Source organism: Struthio camelus, chromosome 1 (genome assembly GCF_040807025.1).
Source record: "Struthio camelus isolate bStrCam1 chromosome 1, bStrCam1.hap1, whole genome shotgun sequence".
NCBI lineage: Eukaryota > Metazoa > Chordata > Aves > Struthioniformes > Struthionidae > Struthio > Struthio camelus.
Window position 1 is genome coordinate 224,085,468 of NC_090942.1, and position 23,205 is coordinate 224,108,672.

A 23,205-nucleotide genomic window follows, 5' to 3' on the forward strand; every position below is an offset into this window, starting at 1 on the left:
GCAGGCTGCCCCCGGGGGCCGCGCGCGCTCCTTCCCTGGAGATGGGCCGGCGCGGCGGCCCGGGCGGCCGGCTCCGGGTGACCCTGCTGCACCGTGGCGCTAGACGACCTTCAAAGGTCCCAGCCTCGACGGTTCTGCGCATCCGATGCCTCCCAGGCAATCGCTACCCGCTGGCCCTGCTCCTCCTGGCAGAGGTTTTGGGCGCCTGGAGGGCGGTCCGGGACCGCCTGTGCCTGCGTGCAGCGGCGCCAGCTGGCCACGCGCCCGCTGAGCTGGGAGGAGTTTCTGTGGGCCGGTGCGGGCAAGGGGGGGGGGGTTCGAAAGGAGTCCTGGTTTTTCGTCCGTCGCGTCCGGTGGAGCGGGAGATGCTCCGCTGGGCTGCACGCCTTGCGCCCTGTGCGCTCCGCTCTCGGCCCCTGAGCAGCACGGGCGGCAGGAGCCACCCGGGTCCCGTTGTGCGGGCCCGGGGAGGGGAGGGGAGGACCCGGGATGGCTGCGATAACGGGTGCAACGGGCGCCTGGCGGCCTGCGCGCTCCGGTTGCTCCCTTGCCCCCGAGGCGCCACGGTTCTCGTGCGCCTTCCCCAGCCGGTGGCGGCCGCCGCTGCTCTCCCCCCCCGTCCCCGAGCCGCCGCCGCTGCGTGCCCCAAAGCGCCTCGCGGACGATGCTGCAGGACGAGTCCGGTTCGCAGGCGTTGTTTCCTTAACCCCGGGCGGTGCCGCCGGGGTGAGGGGGGGCTTTATTTATGAGGAAGGGGAGGGAGCGGGAGGAGGGCCGGCGCGGGGTCCGGGGGCGAAGCCAGCCCCGGAAGGGCGCCCGAGGCCGAGCCGCTCCCCGCCAGCCTCCTGCTTCGCGGCCCTGCCAGCAGCAGCAGCAGCAGCCGCCCCGGTGGGTGCGCGGGGCTGGGGGGGGGGGGCTCCAGCTCGGGAGCTGCCCCCCGCCGCCGCCGCCTTCCCGGCCGCCTTGGGCTTGGCCTGCATGCGCTTCCAGGCGGCGGCGGTGGAGCGGTCCTGCTTGGTGACGCCGCTGAAGTCGAAGGACTTGAGCTGGGGCAGCACGGAGATGACGTAGCTCCTGCCGGGGCGCGGAGGCGGCGGTCGGGGGGGGGGGGACAGGCGCTGAGACCCCCCCCCCCCCCCAAAAAAGGGAGGTGGGGCAGGGGAGAGGCGGGGGGGGGCGAGCAGCATACCTGTAGCCCGGCTGCTCCTCGACGGGGTTGCCGTGCAGGGTGAGGCGGCGCAGGCGCGGCAGGGCGGCCAGCTTGTCCACCTCGGCCAGGCTGCGGATGCCGTTGGCGTGCAGGTGGAGGCTGCGCAGGTGGCGGTAGGCGGTCAGCACCTGCGGGCGCCCGCCGGGCCGTGAGCAGCCGCCCCGAGGCGCGGGGAGCCCCCCCTACCCCCCCCCCAAACCCCAGCGCCCTACCGGGTCGATGGTGGGCAGCGCGTTGAAGGAGAGGTCGAGCCAGGAGAGCCGCTCGGGGGCCTCGAGGAGCCGCTCGAGGGCGGGCGCCAGGCCGGCCAGGCTGCCCAGCGCGTTGTTGTTGAGGCGCAGGGCGCCGGCAAGCAGGCGGCCGCCGGCCGAGCGCCCCGCCGCCCGCCCCGCCGCCCCGGCCCGCGGCTCCTGCGCCAGCAGCTCTGGGCGCGCGGGGTGGGGGGGGGGGTGAGAGGTGCCCGCCGGGGGGCTCCCCCCCCCCCCCACCACCACCCCTTTTCTGCCCCCGGGGTCCCACCTGGGATGGAGGTGGCGCCGCGGAAGGAGAAGTCGAGGGGGGGCGCCAGGGCCGGGCACCGCGCCATGGGGCCGAGGCCGGCGGCGGAGGCGGCCCCCCTGCGCGGGGCGGCGCTTGTCGGGGTGCTGTCCCCCGCCCCGACCCCACGCCTGTCCTCCTGCCCCCGCGGATGTCCCCACCCGTGTCCCCAGCCCCCCCCCTCCACACACACACACCGCGGGCGTCCCCACGCATGTGTCTGGCTGCCACGGGCGTCCTCCTGGCCCCCACGGGCGTCCCCACGCGTGTCCTCCTGCCCCCACGCGTGTCCTCCTGCCCCCATGTGTCCCTACGCACACCCCCACGGGCGTCCCCACGCGTGTCCTCCTGCCCCCACGCGTGTCCTCCTGCCCCCATGTGTCCCTACGCACACCCCCACGGGCGTCCCCACGCGTGTCCTCCTGCCCCCATGTGTCCCTACGCACACCCCCACGGGCGTCCCCACGCGTGTCCTCCTGCCCCCACGCGTGTCCTCCTGCCCCCATGTGTCCCTACGCACACCCCCACGGGCGTCCCCACGCGTGTCCTCCTGCCCCCATGTGTTCCTACGCACACCCCCACGGGCGTCCCCACGCGTGTCCTCCTGCCCCCACGCGTGTCCTCCTGCCCCCATGTGTCCCTACGCACACCCCCACGGGCGTCCCCACGCGTGTCCTCCTGCCCCCACGCGTGTCCTCCTGCCCCCATGTGTCCCTACGCACACCCCCACGGGCGTCCCCATGCGTGTCCTCCTGCCCCCACGCGTGTCCTCCTGCCCCCATGTGTCCCTACGCACACCCCCACGGGCGTCCCCACGCGTGTCCTCCTGCCCCCATGTGTCCCTACGCACACCCCCACGGGCGTCCCCACGCGTGTCCTCCTGCCCCCATGTGTTCCTACGCACACCCCCACGGGCGTCCCCACGCGTGTCCTCCTGCCCCCACGCGTGTCCTCCTGCCCCCATGTGTTCCTACGCACACCCCCACGGGCGTCCCCACGCGTGTCCTCCTGCCCCCACGCGTGTCCTCCTGCCCCCATGTGTTCCTACGCACACCCCCACGGGCGTCCCCACGCGTGTCCTCCTGCCCCCACGTGTGTCCTCCTGCCCCCATGTGTCCCTACGCACACCCCCACGGGCGTCCCCACGCGTGTCCTCCTGCCCCCATGTGTCCCTACGCACACCCCCACGGGCGTCCCCACGCGTGTCCTCCTGCCCCCATGTGTCCCTACGCACACCCCCACGGGCGTCCCCACGCGTGTCCTCCTGCCCCCACGCGTGTCCTCCTGCCCCCATGTGTCCCTACGCACACCCCCACGGGCGTCCCCACGCGTGTCCTCCTGCCCCCATGTGTCCCTACGCACACCCCCACGGGCGTCCCCACGCGTGTCCTCCTGCCCCCACGCGTGTCCTCCTGCCCCCATGTGTCCCTACGCACACCCCCACGGGCGTCCCCACGCGTGTCCTCCTGCCCCCACGCGTGTCCTCCTGCCCCCATGTGTCCCTACGCACACCCACACGGGCATCCCCACGCGTGTCCTCCTGCCCCCACGTGTCCCCACGTGTCCCCGGCCCCCATGCACACCCCCTCGGGCGTCCCCACGCGTGTCCTCCTGCCCTCATGTGTCCCCACACGTGTCCCTGGCCCTCGCGCACACCCCCATGGGCATCCTCACCCCTCACGGGTGTCCCCACACATGTCCTCCTGCCCCCATATGTCCCCATATGTCCCCAGCCCCTGTGCACATCCCCACAGCAGTGCTCCTGCCCCCCACGGGCATCCCCTCACACGTCTTCCTGCCCCCATGTGTCCCCATAGGTGTCTCTGGCCCCCGCACAAACCCCCACATGTGTCCTCCTGCCCCAGTGTGTCCCCACATGTGTCCCCAGCCCCCGTGCACACCCTCATGGGTGTCCCCACCCCCCACGGGTGTCCCCACGCGTGTCCCCCTGCCCCCATGTGTCCTCACACGTGTCACCAGCCCCCGTGCACATCTCCACAGCTGTGCTCCTGCCCCCCACGGGTATCTCCACATGTGTCCTCCTGCCCCAGTGTGTCCCCACATGTGTCCCCAGCCCCCGCGCACACCCTCATGGGTGTCCCCACACCCCACGCGTGTCCCCACACGTGTCCCCCTGCCCCCATGTGTCCTCACACGTGTCCCTGGCCCCCCACGGGCATCCTCAAGGCCATGCACCAACCCCCCACGGGGCATCCCCACACATGTCCTCCTGCCCCCATATGTCCTCACATGCATCCCCATGGGCATCCGCCTGTCCCCACGGGAGTGCCCACGCGTGTCCTCCTGCCCCACACGCACGTGCCCGTGGGTATCGTCCTGCTCCCACACGCAGCCCCACGGCGAGTCCCCCAGCCGCCGCCCATGTCCTCCTGCCCCCACAGGCATCCCCATGCCTGTCCCTCTGCTCCCACCCGCACCCACTCGCGTCCCCCTGCCCCGGCCCACCTCCCCACACGTCCCCATGCCTGCCTCCCCACATCCTCCTGCGCCAGACACCCCCCCCACGTCCCCATATGTGTTCTCGTCCCCACACAGCCCCACTCGAGCCCCATTCTCCGCGCGTGGGGCCACTCGCATGTCTCCCGTCACCAGTGCCCTGGCTCCCACGCGTATCCCTTACCCACACAGGATCCTAGGTGCGTCCTTCCCCGCGTGGGGCATCAGACATCTCCCCCCTCCTCCTGTACAACGCCCCACACCCCGCTCCTCCCCACAGGGCCCCACGCGTGTCCCCTAACCGCCCGCGCGGCCCCACGGGCGCCCCGCTCACCACCCCCCGCGCGCCGCCGTCGCCACGGCAACCAGCCCCTCGCCCCGCCCCGCCCCGCGCGGGGCACGCCGGGACGAGCGCTCGCCCCGCTGGGATTGGTAGTTCCCCGCCCTCCGCCGCCTCGCAACCTCACGTGACGTAAGGCCACGCTGACGTATCCTGGTCGGCAGCCAATAGGCAGGGGGCAGGGGGCCGGCGCAGCCATTTGAATCGGGCAGGAGGCCGCGTCGGCTGCTTTGCGCCGCGGGGCGGGGGGTTCCGGCGGGGGCCCCGCGGCTACAGTGAATACGGTAGGGCCTGAGGGGGGGGCCTAGGGCCTGGGGGGGGAAGGGGGACCTGGAGGGGGGGAGCAGAGGGACAGCGAGGTGGGGGGGGGAAGGGGGACGTGGAGGGGGGGGAGCAGAGGGACAGCGAGGTGGGGGGGGGAAGGGGGACGTGGAGGGGGGGGAGCAGAGGGACAGCGAGGTGGGGGGGGGAAGGGGGACCTGGGGGGGGGGGAGCAGAGGGACAGCGAGGTGGGGGGGGAAGGGGGACCTGGGGGGGGGGGAGCAGAGGGACAGCGAGGTGGGGGGGGAAGGGGGACCTGGGGGGGGGGGAGCAGAGGGACAGCGAGGTGGGGGGGGAAGGGGGACCTGGGGGGGGGGAGCAGAGGGACAGCGAGGTGGGGGGGGAAGGGGGACCGGGGGGGGGGGAGCAGAGGGACAGCGAGGTGGGGGGGGGAATGGGGACCGGGGGGGGGGGAGCAGAGGGACAGCGAGGTGGGGGGGGAAGGGGGATGTGGAGGGGGGGGGAGCAGAGGGACAGCGAGGTGGGGGGGGAAGGGGGACGTGGAGGGGGGGGAGCAGAGGGACAGCGAGGTGGGGGGGGGAAGGGGGACCTGGAGGGGGGGGAGCAGAGGGACAGCGAGGTGGGGGGGGGAAGGGGGGGACCTGGAGGGGGGGGAGCAGAGGGACAGCGAGGTGGGGGGGGGAAGGGGGACCTGGAGGGGGGGGGAGCAGAGGGACAGCGAGGTGGGGGGGGGAAGGGGGGGACCTGGAGGGGGGGGAGCAGAGGGACAGTGAGGTGGGGGGGGGAAGGGGGACCTGGAGGGGGGGAGCAGAGGGACAGTGAGGTGGGGGGGGGAGGGGGACCTGGGGGGGGGAGCAGAGGGACAGCGAGGTGGGGGGGGAAGGGGGACTTGGAGGGGGGGGAGCAGAGGGATAGCGAGGTGGGGGGGGGAACGGGGACCTGGAGGGGGGGGAGCAGAGGGACAGCGAGGTGGGGGGGGGTATGGGGCCGCTGTGGGGAGCAGGGAACCTGGGAGGGACACAGTGACCTGGGGTGGGGGGACAGGATGCTTTAGGGGGGTGGTGACCCTTTGGGGACGACTGTGTGGGACCGTGACGCTGCAGGACACGGAGGTGGCCGGAGGGACCGTGATCTGGCGCCTCTCCCCCTCCCACGGCCGGGCAGGGGGACCAGACCTGCGCCAGACCTGCGAGCGCCTTGCGCTTCTCCCTCGGCGTAGGTGGGATTGCGAGGCAGGTATGTGCAAGATCCTTGTCTTTGCCGGGGATTTTCCAGGAAGCTTTGAGTGGGTTAGTCTGGAGACGGATCCAAAACCTTTGCTGCTTTTGAGATGAAGCTTGATAAAGTCGGCAGCAGGATTATGCTGTGGGTTCTTGCAGCAGGAGAGGACCAGGCTCCGTAATCATCATGTCTTCCCCCTTGTGTGCCAGCAAGGCTTTTGACACTGTCTCCCATCACATCCTCGTAGGTAAGCTCAGGAAGTGTGGGTTGGATGAGTGGACAGTGAGGTGGATAAGAAATTAGCTGGATGGCCGAGCTCAGAGGGTTGTGGTCAGTGTTGCGGAGTCTAGTTGGAGGCCTGTAGCCCAGTGGTGTCCCCCAGGGGTCAGTCCTGGGTCCAGTCTTGTTCAACATACTCATCAGTGACCTGGAGGAAGGGACAGAGTGCACCCTCTGCATAAGTTTGCTGATGATCCCAAAGTGGGAGGAGAGGCTAACACACCAGAAGACTGTGCTGCCATTCAGAGGGACGTGGACAGGCTGGAGAGCTGGGCGGAGAGGAACCTCCTCAAAGTTCAGCGGAGGCAAGAGCAGGGTCCTGTCCCTGGGGAGGAATAACCCCAGGCAGCAGGACAGGCTGGGGGCTGATCTGCTGGAAAGCAGCTCTGCCGAGAAGGGCCTGGGAGTCCTGGTGGACAACAAGGTGACCATGAGGCAGCAATGCGCCCTTGTGGCCAAGAAGACCAGTGGGATCCTGGGGTGCATTAGGCAGAGTGTTGCCCGCAGGTGGAGGGAGGTGATCCTGCCCCTCTCCTCAGCCCTGGGGAGGCCTCACCTGGAGTACTGGGTCCAGTTCTGGGCTCCCCAGTACAAGAGAGACATGGAGCTCCTGGAGAGAGTCCAGCGGAGGGCTACACAGATGATGAAGGGCCTGGAGCATCTCTGCTCTGAGGAAAGGCTGAGGGATCTGGGCCTGTTCAGCCTGGAGAAGAGAAGATTGAGAGGCGATCTCATAAATGTGTAGAAGTATGTGAAGGGAGGGTGTTGAGAGGATGGGGCCAGCCTCTTCTCCGTGGTGCCCAGTGACAGGGCAAGAAGCAACGGGCATAAACTGAAACACAGGAAGGTCCATCTGAACATGAAGCAAAACCTCTTCACTGTGAGGGTGACAGAGCACTGGAACAGGTTGCCCAGAGAGGTAGTGGAGTCTCCTTCGCTGGAGATATGCAAAACCCGCCCGGATGCGATGCTGGACAACGTGCTATAGGTGACCCTGGTGGAGCAGGGGGCTTGGACTAGATGATCTCCAGATATCCCTTCCAACCTCAACTGTTCTGTGATTCTGTGGTAGTTCACTGGCAAGCAGATGTCCACCACGTTTCTGGTTCTTTAGCTTTTTCAGGTTCTTTGCTATCTGCGCCAAAGTAGCACGCTTTACACAGGAAATTCCTTGGACTAGTTGCTAAGGCGGTGGTGGCATTAACACATTGGTGGTGTGGCTGCTGAACGAAGCAGTTCTGCTGTCCTCCTTGTGCCTGCAGGAGGACTTCTGAAGCTGCAGAGTAAACCGGATTGGGGAACTGGTTGAGCTGAGGCCTTTTTTGCTAGATCAGTTCGAAAAATAACTAGCCCTGTGTCTGGGTGGGGTTTGCTGAGCAGTCACATAAACGCTTGGTGGCAGGAGTCTGCCTTCAGTGGAGGAGCAAGGGCTTGCGTGTGCAGATTTGGATTTGGTAAGCTGCTGGCCAAAAGCTCCTTGGAGCTGGGTTTCCCCTTCTGCAGGGTGACCCATGCGTCACCCATGGCCTTATCTGTCCCCCCCCCCTTTTTTTTTTTTTTAATCAGGGCCTAAGCGAGATCTGGCATTGCCTTTTTCATTATAATGTCTTCTGGTGTGGGTGTGACATCGAGCTATCCGTCGGGGGGTGAATTGGACTTGGAAAGGTAGCCTTATTCATTAGTCTGAGGATTAAATCCAGGACAGAGTGAAAACCCTACCTACGGGTTGCGAGTGATGGTGGGTGAGGAGCCCGAGGTGCAGGGGTCTCTCTGAGCCTCGTTGCTGGGCTTTCCGGGAAAGATCCAGCCTAACTGAGAACGCCTGCGAAGTTTGTGTTAAACCCCGCCGGAAAGCAGCGCTGGCGCTGCTGAGCTCGGCTGTCATGGCAAAAAAATAAAGAAAACAAGTTAGGAAACGGGAAGGGCTGGGAGAGGAGCGAGGACGGCGCGGGGAGGCACTGCGTCGCGCGGGGAAGGTGCTGGGCAGCCACGGGGAATTACTGCGTCCGTCTGCGGCGGCACCACCGAGAGGACCGGGCTTAACTTGGCCGGGCTGCAAATGCCGGCAGGCGGAAGAGGTTCCTGACGGCGCTTGGCTCTCATTAAAAGCGTCAAGGTAAAATAGCGTATGTGCGTGTGGGAGGAGGTCTTGGTTTGTTTTTTAACCTGCCGTAGGTCCACCAGCTGGCAGGGAGGCCGGGGCAAGAGCTGCGGCACGTGGGAAGCCCGGAGCTGCCCCGGCCGTGGAGGAGCTGGGTAAGGCCCCCAGGTCCGGGAAGAAACGGAGGCGGCTTGCCCGGCGAGGCGTGCCTGGGGGCCGGCGGCGTGCCCAGCCCGTGGCCAGCCTCCGACCGCCGGACCCGTGGCTGCCCGCGGGCGAGCTGGGGCTCGCGGCGCCGAGCCCTTCTGCGGGGCGGCAGGGGAGCACGAGCGCCGCATTGCCTGAGTCCCGTCCTCGCCAGCGTGTGGGAAAGGGCGTTTTCGGAGCAAACCGTAGTCCGGATTTGGGGGAAAAGCCTGGCTGCCTGCGTTAGCCGCGCTCCGAGCTGCGGCCCTGCTGGAGGTGGGCCGGGATCCTCTGCCGCGGGAGCACCGAGACCTCTTTGACGTGCCTTTCGGGTAGGTGCGGTCCGAGAACGCAGCTTCAAAACCCTCGCCACGTCTCCAAAACCAGCCCAAGCGCCGCGGAGGGACTGCCGTGCGCCTTCCTGCTCTTCGGGACCTGGCGGCGTCGCAACCTGTCTCGACTAACCGAATTAGGTCTTGCGTACGGCAGGACCCGTCCCGCGCAGCGGAGGAGTCTCGCTCCATCGCCTGCAGGAGGGAACAGCTGCTGCGGCCGAAGGCGGACGGGAAAGGCAGGACGCCGAACCCAGCTGCGGCAGCCCCTAACGCCCCCGATGCCTGTTGGATGTCGGTGACCGGCAGCTGCGAAAACCCGGCCTCGCGAAGGCAGCCCGAGGCAGCTCGCCGGCGGCCGGTCGGCGCTTCGTCCGGGAGCGCCTCTGCGGCTCCTCGGCCCGGCGCTGGGACGCCGTGACGTGGCCCTCTGGCTCTCCAAGCCTCTCCAGCTGCGGCCGGCGTTCCCGTCTCTTGGTTTGCCTCCCAGAGGGTGCCCGGGAGCGCGGAGCCGGTTTCGCCGCTCCGTCGGGCGGTTTTTGCTGTCGGCAGGTCTCTCTCTCTCTCTGTCTCCCTCCAAGGCGTTAGTGACGCGCGGTCAGGTTTGGCAAACGGATTTGAAGGCGTTCCCAGGTGGGAAACGACACTGAGAGCCCGAGGGAGGAGGAGGAGGTGGGTTCTTTTAATTAAAAAACATTAAAAAACGCCATGACGTTGGCGTTTGTTCTGTGTTCCCGCGTTGCCCTGGCCCGCGGCGGCGGCAGGGGTCCCGAGGCGAACCGGCTTCGCGAGCACCACCGAGCCGTCCGGGCCGGGGGTTCCTGAACGAAGCCGAACGGGAGAGCGCACGGGGCGAGAAAACCGGCGCGGCGATGGTCCTGGGCGACGTGCTCGAGGTGACCCTGCTTGAGGGTCCTCCCCAGAGGTCCCTCCGCGATAGCGCTCGAGCGCGGGTCGGCGCGGGCGTGAGCCGAAGCTTGGCGGCGCGTCTGCGGCTCGGCCGCGGGGAGCTGCGCCTGCTCCCGGGCCCGGACGCCGGGGCCGCGCGCGTTAACGATGATGACGAGCGACCGAATGGCTCCAAGTCTTCGCGGAGAGCCAAGACGTCCTTGAGAAGATGGCTAACGCGGCCGCTCTTGGCCCAGCCCCGTCAGCCCGCGGGTCTGTCCTTCGCGCTCCTTGGAGGTCCCCCGAGGTGGCCTGCTCCCCTTCGTTACCCTACAGCGGGTGTTAATCCCTTTTGAGCTCTGGGTCCCAGCTTGGCGAGCGGAGGTTGAGGCTCCGGCTGCGGATCTGAGAAGAGAAACCCGCTTTTGCGAGCGTCGCTGGGCCCGTCTGGGCAGAGCCCTCGGAGGAGGGAGGTTCGCGCGCGCAGGGATCGAGCCGCGACCCGCGGCCGAGCGTCTCCTCCCGCGGAGGCCGGGGCTCGGTTCGCCGCGAGCTTTTGCGAAACGCCGCCTGGCGCGAGCGCCTTCCTCGCCTGGTCGGCTCTCCCGGCTGACTCCCGAAGCCTGCCCGCCTGGGACGGGTTTCAAAGCAACGCCTCCTTCCTTCCCGTCAGCAGGGCACGGCCAGACGCCCGCGAGGTGCTCGCGGCCCCGGGGAATTTGGGCGAATGCTTTGAAAGCCGCCGACCGCCGGGATACCCCCACGGCGGCGACGAGGGAAGGCCGCGGACCGGAGCGGCGGCCGGCGCCTTTAACGCGAGCGGGCCCCGGGGGCCGTGACGCGGGGGCCGGGCGGCTCGCCGCCACCGCCAAGGGGAACCGTCTCCTGCCGTCCCCACCAGACACCCGGCAACTTTTCCTTTCGCGCGCCCTGCCTTCGCTTCCCGAGCTCTTCCTGCATGCCGACGGCGGATTAAAGACGCCTCGTCGTCCCCCCCCCGACCCCGGCTTCGCCCCCCGCCGCCGCAGTCCGGTAAGGCCTGAACAAAGACTTTCTGCGCCGGACGCGTTTGTTGGGAGCGCGGCCGGCGAGGAGGAGGAGGGAGGTGGGGTGGGGGGAGGAAGGCAGCGAAACCCGCAGCCGCCTCGGCCAACATCCGGGCTCGGCCGGGGCGGGGGGGCCGTTGCTGCCTCGGTGGCGGTGGTTGTTTTGGTCGGTTTGTTTTCTCTGTCTCTCTCCTTCCTCCTCTCCTCCCCTCCGCCGCCGTCGGCGGGGAGCGCCCGGTCCAAAGGCGCCCGCTTGCGTAACGTCGCGGGCCCGGTTGTCCCTCCGGCTGTTGTCCCTCCGGCTGTTGTCCCTCCGGCTGTTGTCCCTCCGGCTGTTGTCCCCCAGCCGTTCCCCCTCGGGAGCTTCCCCCCCCCCTCCGTTTTGGGGGACCGAGGCCCCGCCAGCGGGTCGGGTCTGCCTCGTCTGAGCGCTTCCCCGCCGCCTCCTTCGGCAAAGCAGCTAGAAAAAAGAGGTGGAGGAAAACAATGTCCCGCAGCGAGCGGCTGCGCGGAGCCCAGCGGGTCGTGGCCGGAGCCTCCAGGCTCCTTCCGAGGTTTTGCCGCGGTCTGGCCGGGGCCGGGCCGGCTCCCTCCTCCTCCCCGCAAGGAGTTAGGGGCAGGAGGCATCGCTGAAACGCGAGAAGGGAAAAGCTCCCCAGGGAGCCCCCGGCCGGCTTGTTTTGCACCTTTTTTTTTTTTTTTTTCCTTTAAATTGATTTATTTGGTTTTTCTCCTCCCACCCGTTACCACCCGCGCGAGACCTTTTCCCGCTGCGGCCTCGGGAGGAGAGCCTCCCGGGCGATAGCGCTGGCGCCCCGCCGGGGTCATCGCCTCCCGCTGCCCTGCGCGTCCCCCTGCCCGCCCCCAGCGCCCGCTGCCGGCCGCGGCGCCCGGCGCTCGCCTGGTTTTCCCGGCTCGCCTCGCCGCCGCTTGCTGTTTGCAGGTGGAGCCCGGGGACGCCCGCCCCGCTATCGGGGCCAGCGCGGGGCGAGGAGCCTGTGCGGCAGAGATAGCCCTCTCCCGGCTGCCGCTCGAGGGGGAAAAAGCGCTGGAAAAAGGGCCGCTCGGCTCGGCGGGCTCTTCCCCGCCGGAGCGAGGCGACGCAGCCGCCGGCTTTGCCGCAGCCCCTCGTCGGCCTCCCGCGGCGCGCGGGAACGCTCCCCCTGCCCGCCCAGCCTGCTCCCCAACGGAGAAAAACTCCTGGACGTGGCGCCGCCGCCGCGTTTCCTCCCGGCTCGCGGCATCCCCAGAAGCTCAGGGATGGCAGCAAGGATGAAATTCAGACGGCCGCCGCTGCCGGGAGGTTTTGTCCCCGGCGCGGTTGCTCGCTGCCCGCCCGCGGTGGGAGCGCTGGGCGGCTGCGCGGCCGCCCCGACGTGCCCGAGGGTACGGCCGAGACGGGAGACGCGCCGCGGGCTGCTCGGCGGCGATTTCAACCCAGGGCCCTGGCCGCGCTTGGACGCCGTCCTCCTTAGGCATTTAATTGGCATCCGGGCTGCGTACTCGCTTGGGAATTTAGGTCATCTGACTACAATTACCTCACTGTGCTGTCAGTTGGATGTGGGCTGCTCGGCTGTTCGCCGTGAACTGTTGTCGCGTTGCAACGTGTGGTTGGGAACATCGCTGCTCTTCTGCCCCGGAGATGGTCGCGCTCGCAGCGCGAGCGGCCGTCCTCCCTTGAACGTCGCCCGCGGCCGTCCCGGGCGCCGGCCATAAAACCCTGCAGGCCTTAGCGGCGCGCAGCCGAGGGGCTGGGAGCCGGGAGACCCGGCAGTTCTCCTCTGCGGCGTCGTCCGCTGCTTCTCTTGGCCCTGAACTAGGATGCCGGCTGCTCACCTCGGTAAAACGCACAGCCCGTCGGACGGACGGCGCTCTTGGGCGTGCAGGGCTAGCTAGTTCTTCCTTTGGTGGACGTTGATGCCTGGTCGCTCGTGCCGGCTGCGTGTTAACGTAGTTCCTATGCTTGCTCTTTAATTTTTTGTTGTTGTTTTTTGGCATTTCCAGGTTCAGACAGTAATCTGGCAGCCTCGCAAAGATGCCTCTTCACGCCACGAGAGCCGCGGCTCTCCTCACTTGGGTAAAGCGTCCTTCTCTCTTTGTAGCTTGCTCTTCAGGTGGGACCTGTTGCCTGGGTGGATTTACAGCTGCTGCTGGTGCTGCTGTGGGCGATGGCCGTTTCCTGGGGGAACGGCCCCGATCGCTGGGGTGGGGACTTCCTCGAAAGCGTTGTGCTGGGGCCCCGTGGCAGGTGGGTCTGTGCGAGATGACTTGCTCACAGCTCCCACTGAGCAACCGGAAACGCTGGGGCTGCCCTGGAGCTCCCCCGGGAACCGCTGCAAAGTCTGGAGGGCGAAGCAGTTTCAGGAGGCTAAAAGGCTGGGCCGTAGATGGGCCGTGGGCTCTGACTCGTAGAAACAGGGCTGCATCCAAGAAAAGCATTGCCACGTAATAAATGGGGTCCGAGTTATGTCTGTGCCAGCCTGTCTCGCTGTGGAGCGCACAGCGATCGGATACAGGAATTGCATTCAGCCTTTGCCTTCTAGATGTTCAGTCCTGGCCTCTGAGAAGCAGGTCCGAGTTGGCTGCCTTTGCTCTCAAGCCAAGACCAAAGTCTCGGTTTCCTCCCGTCAGAAGAGGGAGACGCTGGGATGTGCGGTGCAGCTTGCTGTTGGGTCCCTGGTTTCTGACTGTCCCGTCCCGGTTCTAGGTGAACAGTACAGACGTTTGTACGGATCCCCTCGATGATCTGTCACAGCTCCAGGACTGCAGTGTTTTCATCAAGATCATCAACAAAATGTGAGTACGAGGAGCCGGAGGGCTTTCTCCGAGCTGCCTGGCTGGATGCGAGCTGCGGGCGAGCGCGTGCTAGGCTGCCCCCCGAAGCTGTAGCCTCCGAGTGCCGGAGCGCGGGGCCGAGAGCCTCGTCCCGATGCGGGCAGGGCAGGAGGAAGGGCCGAGCATGTTCCCCCTCCGGGAGACACGGGGCTGGGGTTTCGTCTCCTCCGCGCAAAGCTCCTGCGAAGCAAAGCACCTGCATAAGTGCTTCTTCCTGGTCGCGCTCTGCAGCACAGCGCCGTGCAGCGGGAGGCTCTGCTGCCGTTGCACTGGGGCTCCTGAGCGCGTAAACGCACCCTGCGTGCGCTGATGAGCCTTGTGGGCAGCCCGGCTGGGAAGCCTCTGCACGTAGCTGTCGTGCCGGGGCTCTGCTGCAGCTCGGGCTCGAGGGAAACCTGCTCGAGGCGGCTGCAAGAGAGCCTGCTGCCTGCCGCCCCTGCGCTCAGCAGAGAGCAGGAGCTGAGCTTTGCGTGCGGTGTCTCGGGGGATCCCGGAGCCGCGTGGGGGGCAGCGCTCCGCGGGAAGGAGCTGTTGTTGCTCTGCAAATGCTGCTCAGGCTGGGAAACAGCCTGGCAAGTTTTCCTTAGCTGCAACCGCAGGACCTTGAGGAAACTTTGGGCCTGAAAAGCAGCTTAAAGAGTGACAGCTCTCCCTGCCCGCGAAGCGGTCCTGTTTGCTCCCTGGGAACGTCAGGCTGCTTCCGAGCGTGATACGAGCAGGATTTAACCCTCCCGGCTGCGGAGATCTGTTTGCTCCACCCCCGGGACCTGTGGCAGGGGGTGGCCACGCTTTGGGGCAGGGATTGGAGAAAAGCCTCTCTCGGGAGGCATGTCTGTTGCTTGCGAGCCAGGGTGATTAAAATCTCTAAACCGTAATGGAGATTGGAGCTGGGAGCACGCACGCGCAGTTCCAGCCACCTGTAATTAATGAAGCTGCGAGGCGGCTCTGGGAGAGCGGGGCAGGGTACGAGGCTGCCAGCCGCCGCTGAAGCTCTCTGCTTTCAAATCCTTCCTGAAGGAGGCTTTGTGGATGCCTGCCTGCTATAATTATCGCCGGCACTGTGTAACGAGAACCTGCGCTGAGCGGGGATCCGATTGTGCAGTGGGTGGGGAGGAAGGAGCCGCCTGCACCGGGGATATATTTAGTCAACCCTGATTAATCTCCTTGATCCGTGTTCAAGCTGAGCCTAGCAGGGATCGCGGGCTGCGTGCGTGCACCGAACAGGCCTGACCGTAGCTTCATAGGTGGGGGTGGCAGCCGGGGACAGGCTGACCTGGAGCTCCCTTTAGCACGAGGAGACAAGGCTGGGAGATCCCAAAGCATTAACACACTGTGTGAGACAGGAAAATTCCCCGAGCGAGCCGTCAGCCTCCAGCGTGCGTCCCTGCCTTCAGGGATCCGAAATAACCAAAGGCACCAAAAGTAGCGTCAGTTGAGCGCAGGCAGGTGTGGGTTTCCGGCACACGGTCTCTCTTTAAGTTGGCTTTTATTGGAAAGCGGAGTCTTGAACTAGAGCCTTAACAGGCAGCTTCAGTTCCCCTCTCAAAGCTGGTGCAGCCTCGGAGGCGGAGACCGAGACGTGAGCCCGGCCTGGGCACAAGTACGGCTTTCGCAAATGCAGTTTCCCACAAATGGCGATGCTTCGGGATAGTGGGAAAAACTCCTTGCTCCAGGCCAGGTGCCCGCTCCGGAGCGAGCGCTGCTGCAGCACTGAGGGCAGCGACACCGACAGCCCCCTCTGCCACGTCTCCGGCCCGGCCCGGCCCGGTGATGTCGGGGCTGGTGCGCAAACGAGGGAGCAACGAAGGACGCGAGCGCTCTGGCCCGGCCCGGGGGTCAGCTGGCGCCTGGCACCAGCAGTGAGGCAGAAGCAGCCGTTTTTGTCTGTGCCGAGGGCCGGCTTTGTCGCTCAGGGAGGTGCTGGCCTAGCCTGCTTTACTGCACGAGAACCGGCCTCTCTCTCGTAAAGCTCAGCTTTGGAAAAGCACCATTTGCTTAATCTCCAGTCAGAGCGTTCAAATAACCCGTGCACCCTTTTAGCCACAGGACGGAGGAGGGGGAGTCGGTTCTGGAGCAGCCGCTGCCGGAGAGGATCGCCTTCGTCCGCGGCTTTCTGCAGAGTAAGCAACTCCCCGGCCCCGCGGGAAGCGGCCGCCCCTGCTCGGTGCCTCCCGCGCTCTCCCCGCCTCCGAGCGGCTCGTTCTCGCGCTGCCAGACTCGTCCCTGTCCCCGCCGGCGCCGAGGACCCCGGCTCCGTGCCCAGGTTCATTAAGCACGAGCAGTGCTACCCCGAGCCTGTGTCGGGGGCGGAAAGCTTCCCAAGGGGAAACGCTCGCCCCCGCCAGGCTTGGCGCAAAGGAGAGGGCCTGGTCAGTCAGTGCTGACGACCTGTGTTTTGGGCAGGTTTCTTAACCTGGTACCTGACCCCAAGCTGGTCAAATCCAGCTGGAAAATCCCTTATCAAAGCAGGATCCCTCGAAGGGGAGGTACCGTATTGCATCTCCCAGCATGGAGGCATCATCCTGGCCGGCGCTCTGCCTGTGCTGCTGGTGGAAGAGCAAAAGGCAAAGAGAGCCCGAGGGCGAGGTGGGGAAGTTGGATCTGAGGGTTAAGCTGCCAGAAGAGCAACCCTGTCGCGGTTAACGTTAAAGGCTGTGTTGGGAGCTCGGCTCTGGAGCGCAGCCTGCTTGCGAGTGCCTGTCGCCCTCCTCTCTGCTCTCGACGGGAGGGCAGCTGTTCCCTTCTCCTTGGGGTGCGCTCGTGGTGCCACTCGCTCCTCGCCCTTACCCTAACGGGGACAGACACGTGCCTAGGGTTGGCAGGCAATGTATTCTGCCCGACCGCATTGGAAAGTGGTTCCCAGCTCTCCATCTCCCTCCCTTCTCCCTTCCCCCTCCTCCCCGCTCATGGCAGGTGCTCCCATGCAACTAGACCTCCCGCTTCATGTTGCAGAGCACTGCAAGCACAAAGCGGCCATGGAGAACCTGGTGTCGGCACAGAAGCTCCTGGAGGCGGAGGAGCTGGAGTTGGCCAAGGTACCTGTCACGCAGGTCGCCGGTTTGAGCAGCGTGGTGGGCAGAAGTGGGGCCTCCACCTTTGTGCTGTAGGAAACCGCGTTTGCCCCAGGCACTGCCTTGAACCAGAGGGGTTTGTACGACCTGCAGCGCAGAGCATAAGCAGCGAGCCCCGCAGGGAAGGGGAGCGCGTGGCGGCGGCGTGGAGTTGGGTTGCACGCGTGGCCAAGCGAGGGGTCCCCCGCTGCAGGCCCCCGACGGGGCAGCCCTGCCTCTGGCTGTGCCTCCGGGCACTGGGCACGGACGTGCTCCGGGGCAGTGGGAAGCCGAACGGTTTGCAAGCCAAATCCGCACTTGTGGCGATGCCTGGCTGATGTGCTGCCTCCTTCCAGGTGGCCGTACTGCTCCTGTATCATACCTCCATGAGCAGCAAAAGCCCTAGGGACTGGAATGAGTTTGACTACAAGATCCAGGTAATCCCTCTGGCTGTGTTTGGCTTTCCGCTGTGAGCGTGTCACGTGTGGCGCCCCGGGCTCTGCTCCAGCCTGCCTCTTGGCTGCGTTCCCCTGCCGGGCAGAGGGTGGGGGAGAAGAGGAGGTGCCTTGGTGTCTAAGGTTCTGCCTTTTGGTCCTTGTCCTGAGACCTTCCCTTATGCTCTGGCTTCCTGTGAAGTAAGGTGTGCCGAGGGAGCTGTGGGGCTCTCGAGTGGGTCTGGACGGTGACGGGCCCGTGACTGCCGCGTGTGCACGTGACAGCGCAGGCAGAGGCAGGATGGGAGCTGCCGCTGCTGGTTTCTCTGTGCTGAGAGTGGGTCAGGCGGGTGCCTGCCCCAGCCCTCCGCGGTTTGCTAACTGGCTGGTGCTGCTCCGCTGCACGACAACTCGTGCAGCTGCCGCAGCATGGCCGCTAACCCCGCGGCTTGTCCGACACAGGTCGAGCTGGCGACAATCCTCAAATTTGTGTTGGACAATGAGGAGAGCCTGAATGAGAACCTGGAGGCGTTCCTGCAGAGGAAAGGTGAGCTCTGTGCGGGGTTGCAGGTGCCAGATCTCTGTAGCCGCCTTCCAGGCTGACCCAAAATAGCATGTGCCATAGGCACCAGCCCCGAGTAACTGGTCATGCCCTCTGCAGGGGAGAGCGGGCCATTAGACCTGTTGTCCTCCCAGCTGGCATCGATGCAGCGCGCTGCTAAGCCTGAGAGGTTAATGCTGTTGTTCACGTTTGTTATAGGAGCGTCCAAGGGCCAGCTAAGAGTGGAACAGAAATAGTCCATAACATTGTGGACAGCAGCACTAGGAGATATCCAAGTGCTGAGCGCTGTTGGCGTCTTCCTTCGCAGTTCCCATGCTGCTAGCATCTAATCAGCACGCATTACCTTTTTACTAGAACATAAAAGCTATTGGTTTGGGTTTTTTTTTTCCTTTTTTCCCTGTTTGTGCCGCTATAGCTACTAAAGCAGCAGCACCATCCAACTTCCATAACCCAAATTGTTGTCTGCCTCACTGAGCACTGCAGAATTTGACCCATGTAAGGTTTAATCTGTTATCTTCTCAGAGAATGGGTTGTCCTATACCTGCATAGCCCTTGCTACTTGGAATAATCCCAGGTTCTGTAACACACGCTGCTGAAATGCACTTTCCTTTGAGGACTGAGCCAGGCAGGGTGTCCACAGCATAGTGGGGTGGGGAGGTTGTTCTGTGAGTACTATGGCAGGACAGATGCGTCCTTAATGTGTAGGTGGAGCTAACATGACCGTGTGGTGAGGAAGATGATGAGATGGCTTTCTCGGTTGGGCTGGTCTGTCCCTGCTGGCATTCGCAGTTCCTGTGCACCTTGGGATTTCAAACTGGGGACTTCATACTTCTAAACCCTTCCTCTGGTATTAAAATGAAGGTCATGCTGTTCTCCTTGCCTGTGACTTGTAGTGCCACTGTCCTCATCCAGCACGAGCTCTGAGGAGCATTCCCCGGTGTTCTCCCACCCACACAAGCGGGAGGTGCGTTTCCTGGAGCTGCAGAAGATCGCCTCTTCCTCCGGTGTGAACAAGTATGTCCTCAGCCTCTTAGACTGCTGGTTGGGGAGGATGGGGGGCTGGGGAGCTTCTAGGACCCGAAAATGCAGTGGAGGTGCACACTTACTTGGCAGAGAAGCTCCTTCTGGCCTGGTGCTGCTCTCCTTGCAAGCTCCTCAGCGATGACACAGGGACGTGGGGTTGTGAGATGAGGTCAGGCCGTCAGCTCCTTTTAGCCCAGCTCTGCCCTTTGCAACTAGCAAGCCAGGACCCTCTTCCCAGAGCAGTTTGTGGTCCTCGACTCCCTTTCCTGTTTCTGGTTGGGTTTGGGAGGGACAGGCTTGTGTCGCTACTGGAGGGCTGGCAGCAAGGGTGAAATTTAAGTCTGTAGCTTGCTGACTGCTCTACAATGGGCCACGGTGCTTTGAGGCTCTGGCTATAGTATAAAGGGAGATAGAGACCTTGTCCTGGAGCTGGACGTGTTTGTGTATGTACATGCTAGACACTTAGAGATTGGGGTTAGCGTAAGGAAGATTTGGATAGTGGCCTTACTGCTCAGGTGATGAGGCATCAAAACGACTGCTGTGAACCTGCCCCTGAGATGGGGTGCGCTGTGGAACCACGGTGGGCCAGCCTGGGCTGGGAGCAACTGTGCCCCGAGCTTGGCTCTTGGTAACTGGGTTATCAGCATGCTTCTTCACAGCATCCTCCCCGGTGCACCCTCCTCGCCCGTGGGGGACGTCATGCAGACGCCTCAGTTCCAGCTGAGACGGCTGAAGAAGCAGCTGGCTGTTGAGAGAGAGAACCGGGACGAGCTGGAGATGGAGCTGGCAGAGAACCGCAAGCTCATCACAGAGAAGGGTAAGTAGCTAGCAGGATGTTCTGGGGCTCAGGGAGGCCTCTCCAGGGCTGTTCAGCTGCAGGGAGGTTTTGTTCTCTTGGGGTTTCTGCTGCAGCTACGACCCTGCTGGAGCTGTGCTTGTGGGCGATTCTGTCCTGCTGGACCCCCCAAGTGAGGGCAGCTTGCAGCTCTGGAGCTTGTCCACTTTCCGGGGTGGACAGGGCACCTTCGGGTTTCGTGTGCCTCGCTTCGTGGTGGCAGCTGGACCAAGGGGACAATTACTGGCTAGTCTGGAACAACGTGTGATGCAGAAGGCCTTGCTGATGAGAGCCAAGACAGCTCTGACAGTTGTAAGAGCTCTGAGCAGGCAAATCTTGGAGATGGCTGTGAGTCGTGCTGCCAAACTGGTTGGAGCAGTCTGGCAGACGTAGGAGTCTCACCATGCATGTCCAAAATGTTCTCCATGCTGGGGATTTCTCTACAGACATATAGACTGCAGGTTTCTTCTTCCCTGTCCTTCCCCCTTGTGTCCCCTTATGTATCCTTGGCAAAAAACAGCTGTAGCAAAGCCTGTGCAGAACAGCAGCGCCAGCAGCCTGGCTCTTCCCTTGTATCCTGGTTCAAGTGGTTCCTGTGGGGTGGCTCCTCACCAGCTAGGAGATGGACAGACATCTGCTGTGCTGTTGGGGGCTTCAAGTGACACAAGTGGATGATAACAGACTCTTTCTCGCCACCCTTCCCAGAGGCTCAGATCACCATGATGCAGCAGCGGATTGACCGCTTGACTCTGCTCAACGAGAGGCAAGCTGCGGACCAGCTGGAGCCCAAAGAAGTGGAGGAGCTGAGGGAGAAGAACGAGAGGTAATCCTCCAGGGACTTTGCTCCCCGGCTAGGCTGGCCCTTGCACTGCCGCATCCCTGGGCTTGATGTTGTCCGTCCTTTCCCTAGTGATGTGTGAAGGGGCAAGGGGAGACCTTTTCTGTTCTGCCACTGTTTCCTCTGCAGTGGCACCTCTGAGAGGAAATTGCGTTTGCACTCCCGTGCCCAGCCTGCAAGCTAGGTCCCTTGCCACCCGAAGAATTATGGCCTGTAGCCATTTTTTATTTTAGCTGGCTCCCGAGAACAGTGAGCGGGGAACCAGTCTCAAAGCATGCGAGTTGTTCTGACAACCCACTCCTTATCCAGGGTCCTTAAAACCTTGGCTGCAAACAGCTCTTTCCATTATGAGAACAGGGTTTGCTCCCCTGAGTGGGTCTCACTTGCCTCCAAAAGAGGCTGTGCGGCCTTCCCAGCTCTGGGATAAGCTCTTTGCTGCTGAAAGCTTTCAGGGTAACGTTAGATGCTTTTTCCTAAAGATGTGCATTGCTGAAGCATGGCTGTTGGATTTAATGCACAAGTCTTTAGCATAGGCCACCAAGCCCCTGTCAGGCTGCAGCTGCACCTAAATGAGCCCAAAAGCTGCTTTTGGCCTAACACACCGCAGCCACAGGGGATGGAGCTCGTCTGCCCCCACGCAGATGCCAGCCCTCTCGTTTGATCAAATCTGAGCTGCAGCTGCATCATGCACTTGAATTCTGTCACCTGGCGTGCTGCGTCCCAGTCTTTGCCCCGTCCTGTTTATGGTGATGTGTTTACCTGCGAAGGACGCCCGGCTTCGGCCTGGGAGGCATTGCTGGTTTGTTGTGGGTGCGGTTGATTGGTTGTTTTGTTGTTTGCTTGCTTGCAGAGGGCTAGCTGGAGTGCTGCAGCTGCCTCTGCCTTCCCTCCAGGCCAGTTAGGCCCATGCAGAGCGCAAACTCCGCTCATCCTCAGTCCTGTTCTGCCTCGTGATGTATCAGGACCTGGTTTAGAGCTGAGTTTATGGTACCTTCTCACCATTGCACATGGATACCTTAGTTTCCTCATCAATATCCAGCAACATCAGCCCCCAGTGACGTCCCCTTCTGTCTTGCAAATGCGCTCGCTGCTAAGTTTTCTTTCCTTCAGTTCCTCGCTGAACAGTTTCCTTTCCCGCAGCCTGATGATACGCTTACATGAGGCCCTAAAACAGTGTCAGGATCTGAAGACTGAAAAAGGCCAGATGGACCGAAAAATCAACCAGCTCTCAGAGGAGAATGGGGATCTTTCGTTCAAGGTACGGAGTGCTGCTCCCTCTCTGCTTGCCCCTGCCACTTCCAAAGCGCTCCTGACGCAGCAGCGCCCTGGAAGCCGCTGCCTGTAAAGGTCCTTCAACGCAGGGGCAAGATCAGCCTTCAACGTCGAGTCCGAGCAGAGTCTAACCAACGCGTTCTCTGCTTCTCTTGGACCTCCGGGTGCAGGCTGTGCTTGCTTTTGGCCTCCCTGGTTGGTAAATGAGGGCTGGGGTTGCGTCCGACTTTCTTGCATTGCTCCCTTACTGTGCGGTGTTTTGTGGTGAGACTGAGGGAGAAGGTCTGATGGCAGTGCTGGACCTTGGGTTGTGTACGGCTCTGCTGCTGGATCTTGTGGGATCCTGATCCAGTGACTGAATCTGCTTTGGGCCTCAGGTCCTGATCTGACCCTGAGGGTGGAAATAGGGACTGGATCAAGCTGTCTGTGTTCAGTGTTTCAGATGCAGTGTGGCTGAGGAAGCCATGTAAGCGCCTCGAATTTGGGAAATTGCCAGATGCTGCTGTGCACAGTGCTGGTGTGAGGGCAGCTGGGCTGAGCCGAGCCCTGGGCAGCGTGTGCGCTCTCTAACCTGGCTGTGTTGGTGTGGGGGGCGGTTTTCCTTTTGCAGCTGCGGGAGATTGCCAGCCACTTGGTCCAGCTCCAAGAAGCCCTAAATGAGCTCTCTGAGGAGCACAACGCAGCCCTGAGGCAGTCGCAAGAAAAGCAGACGCAGCTGGAGAGCGAGCTGCGTACGGCCCTGCAAGAGAAGGTGCGGGGTGCTGGGGTAGCGCGGGCCGAGCGGCCCCGGGCAGAGCCCCGCTGTCCCGCCTGAGCGCGGGTGCGCAGCCCGCCACAGCCACGGGACGCCCGCCGGCGTGTTACGTGGCTCGCTGCAGCTGGCCCGTGTCCCGCCAGCTGTGAGAGGGTGGAGAGGGCAGGGTAGTCTCTGCCTGTCCGTGCAGGCACACCTGGGATGGGTGGCGCGAAGCTCCACTGCCTTTGGTAGCAGCTGCCTCCCCAGGGGATCTTTTCTCCGAGTACTGGGAAGGGTTGCCCGCTGCGAGGCAGGGAGGAAGGCTGCAATCGTTGCAGCAAAGCCCTGAGCCTGACACACAGCTGTCAGAAAGTTTGACTGGCATAGACTTGATGATTGTGCTTGTTTTTTTTGCTTGATTTTTTTTCCCTTTCCCTCTGCCCTGCTCAGCCCCATGTCTTTGTCCCCAGAAATGCTTGGAAGAGAAGACTGAGATTCTCCAGGGGAAGATTTCTCTGCTGGAGGACCAGCTGGCAAAGCTGAGGGACTGCAACACCCAGGAGAAAGGGGAGGTCATGGGTGATGTCCTCAAGGTACAGCTGCATCTCGAGAGAGCTTATGCTCCAGCAACGGGAGCAAGCACTGCTCTGTTGAAAAACTCCTCTAGCCAGAGAGAGCGAATCATGGCAAATTCTGCCCGCATCTGGGTGCTGGGAGGCTCACTGTTGCCCCTTTCCAAAG

General features: G+C 64.0%; 2 protein-coding genes across 12 annotated transcripts in view; one reads left to right on the top strand and one right to left on the bottom strand.

Annotated features, from left to right (window-relative positions):
* Positions 1-59: 59 nt before the first annotated feature.
* LRRC51 (leucine rich repeat containing 51) lies at positions 60-4,796 on the bottom strand. Of its 3 annotated transcripts, none has more exons than XM_068930877.1 (5): positions 4,672-4,796; positions 1,730-1,827; positions 1,423-1,522; positions 1,190-1,338; positions 60-1,074 (listed from the first exon to the last, which is right to left on the bottom strand). In XM_068930877.1, exons 1-5 carry the CDS (start codon positions 4,741-4,743, stop codon positions 744-746), a joined length of 750 nt encoding a protein of 249 aa, XP_068786978.1. In that variant the 5' UTR covers positions 4,744-4,796; the 3' UTR covers positions 60-743. The 3 variants fall into 3 exon arrangements, with proteins under 3 accessions (XP_068786978.1, XP_068786977.1, XP_068786979.1); XM_068930876.1 differs by lacking the exon at positions 4,672-4,796 and adding an exon at positions 4,389-4,457 and having other exon boundaries at positions 1,423-1,634; XM_068930878.1 differs by lacking the exons at positions 1,730-1,827; positions 4,672-4,796 and adding an exon at positions 4,389-4,437.
* NUMA1 (nuclear mitotic apparatus protein 1) overlaps positions 4,727-23,205 on the top strand; it is a 29,501-nt gene continuing 11,022 nt past the window's right edge. Inside the window, exons 1-13 of one of the 9 annotated variants that reach the window (XM_068930864.1) lie at positions 4,727-4,828; positions 12,884-12,956; positions 13,587-13,675; positions 15,755-15,834; positions 16,628-16,749; positions 17,121-17,201; positions 17,661-17,745; positions 18,654-18,774; positions 19,428-19,600; positions 20,324-20,441; positions 21,597-21,714; positions 22,339-22,479; positions 22,935-23,057. In XM_068930864.1, coding sequence (XP_068786965.1) covers positions 12,915-12,956; positions 13,587-13,675; positions 15,755-15,834; positions 16,628-16,749; positions 17,121-17,201; positions 17,661-17,745; positions 18,654-18,774; positions 19,428-19,600; positions 20,324-20,441; positions 21,597-21,714; positions 22,339-22,479; positions 22,935-23,057 — 1,293 coding nt within the window. In that variant the 5' untranslated portion in view covers positions 4,727-4,828; positions 12,884-12,914. Of the gene's footprint in view, positions 4,829-5,928; positions 6,063-10,735; positions 10,866-12,420; positions 12,720-12,883; positions 12,957-13,586; positions 13,676-15,754; positions 15,835-16,627; positions 16,750-17,120; positions 17,202-17,660; positions 17,746-18,653; positions 18,775-19,427; positions 19,601-20,323; positions 20,442-21,596; positions 21,715-22,338; positions 22,480-22,934; positions 23,058-23,205 lie in introns of those variants that run through there. The other 8 variants (XM_068930871.1, XM_068930865.1, XM_068930872.1 and 5 more) reach the window with 8 other exon arrangements.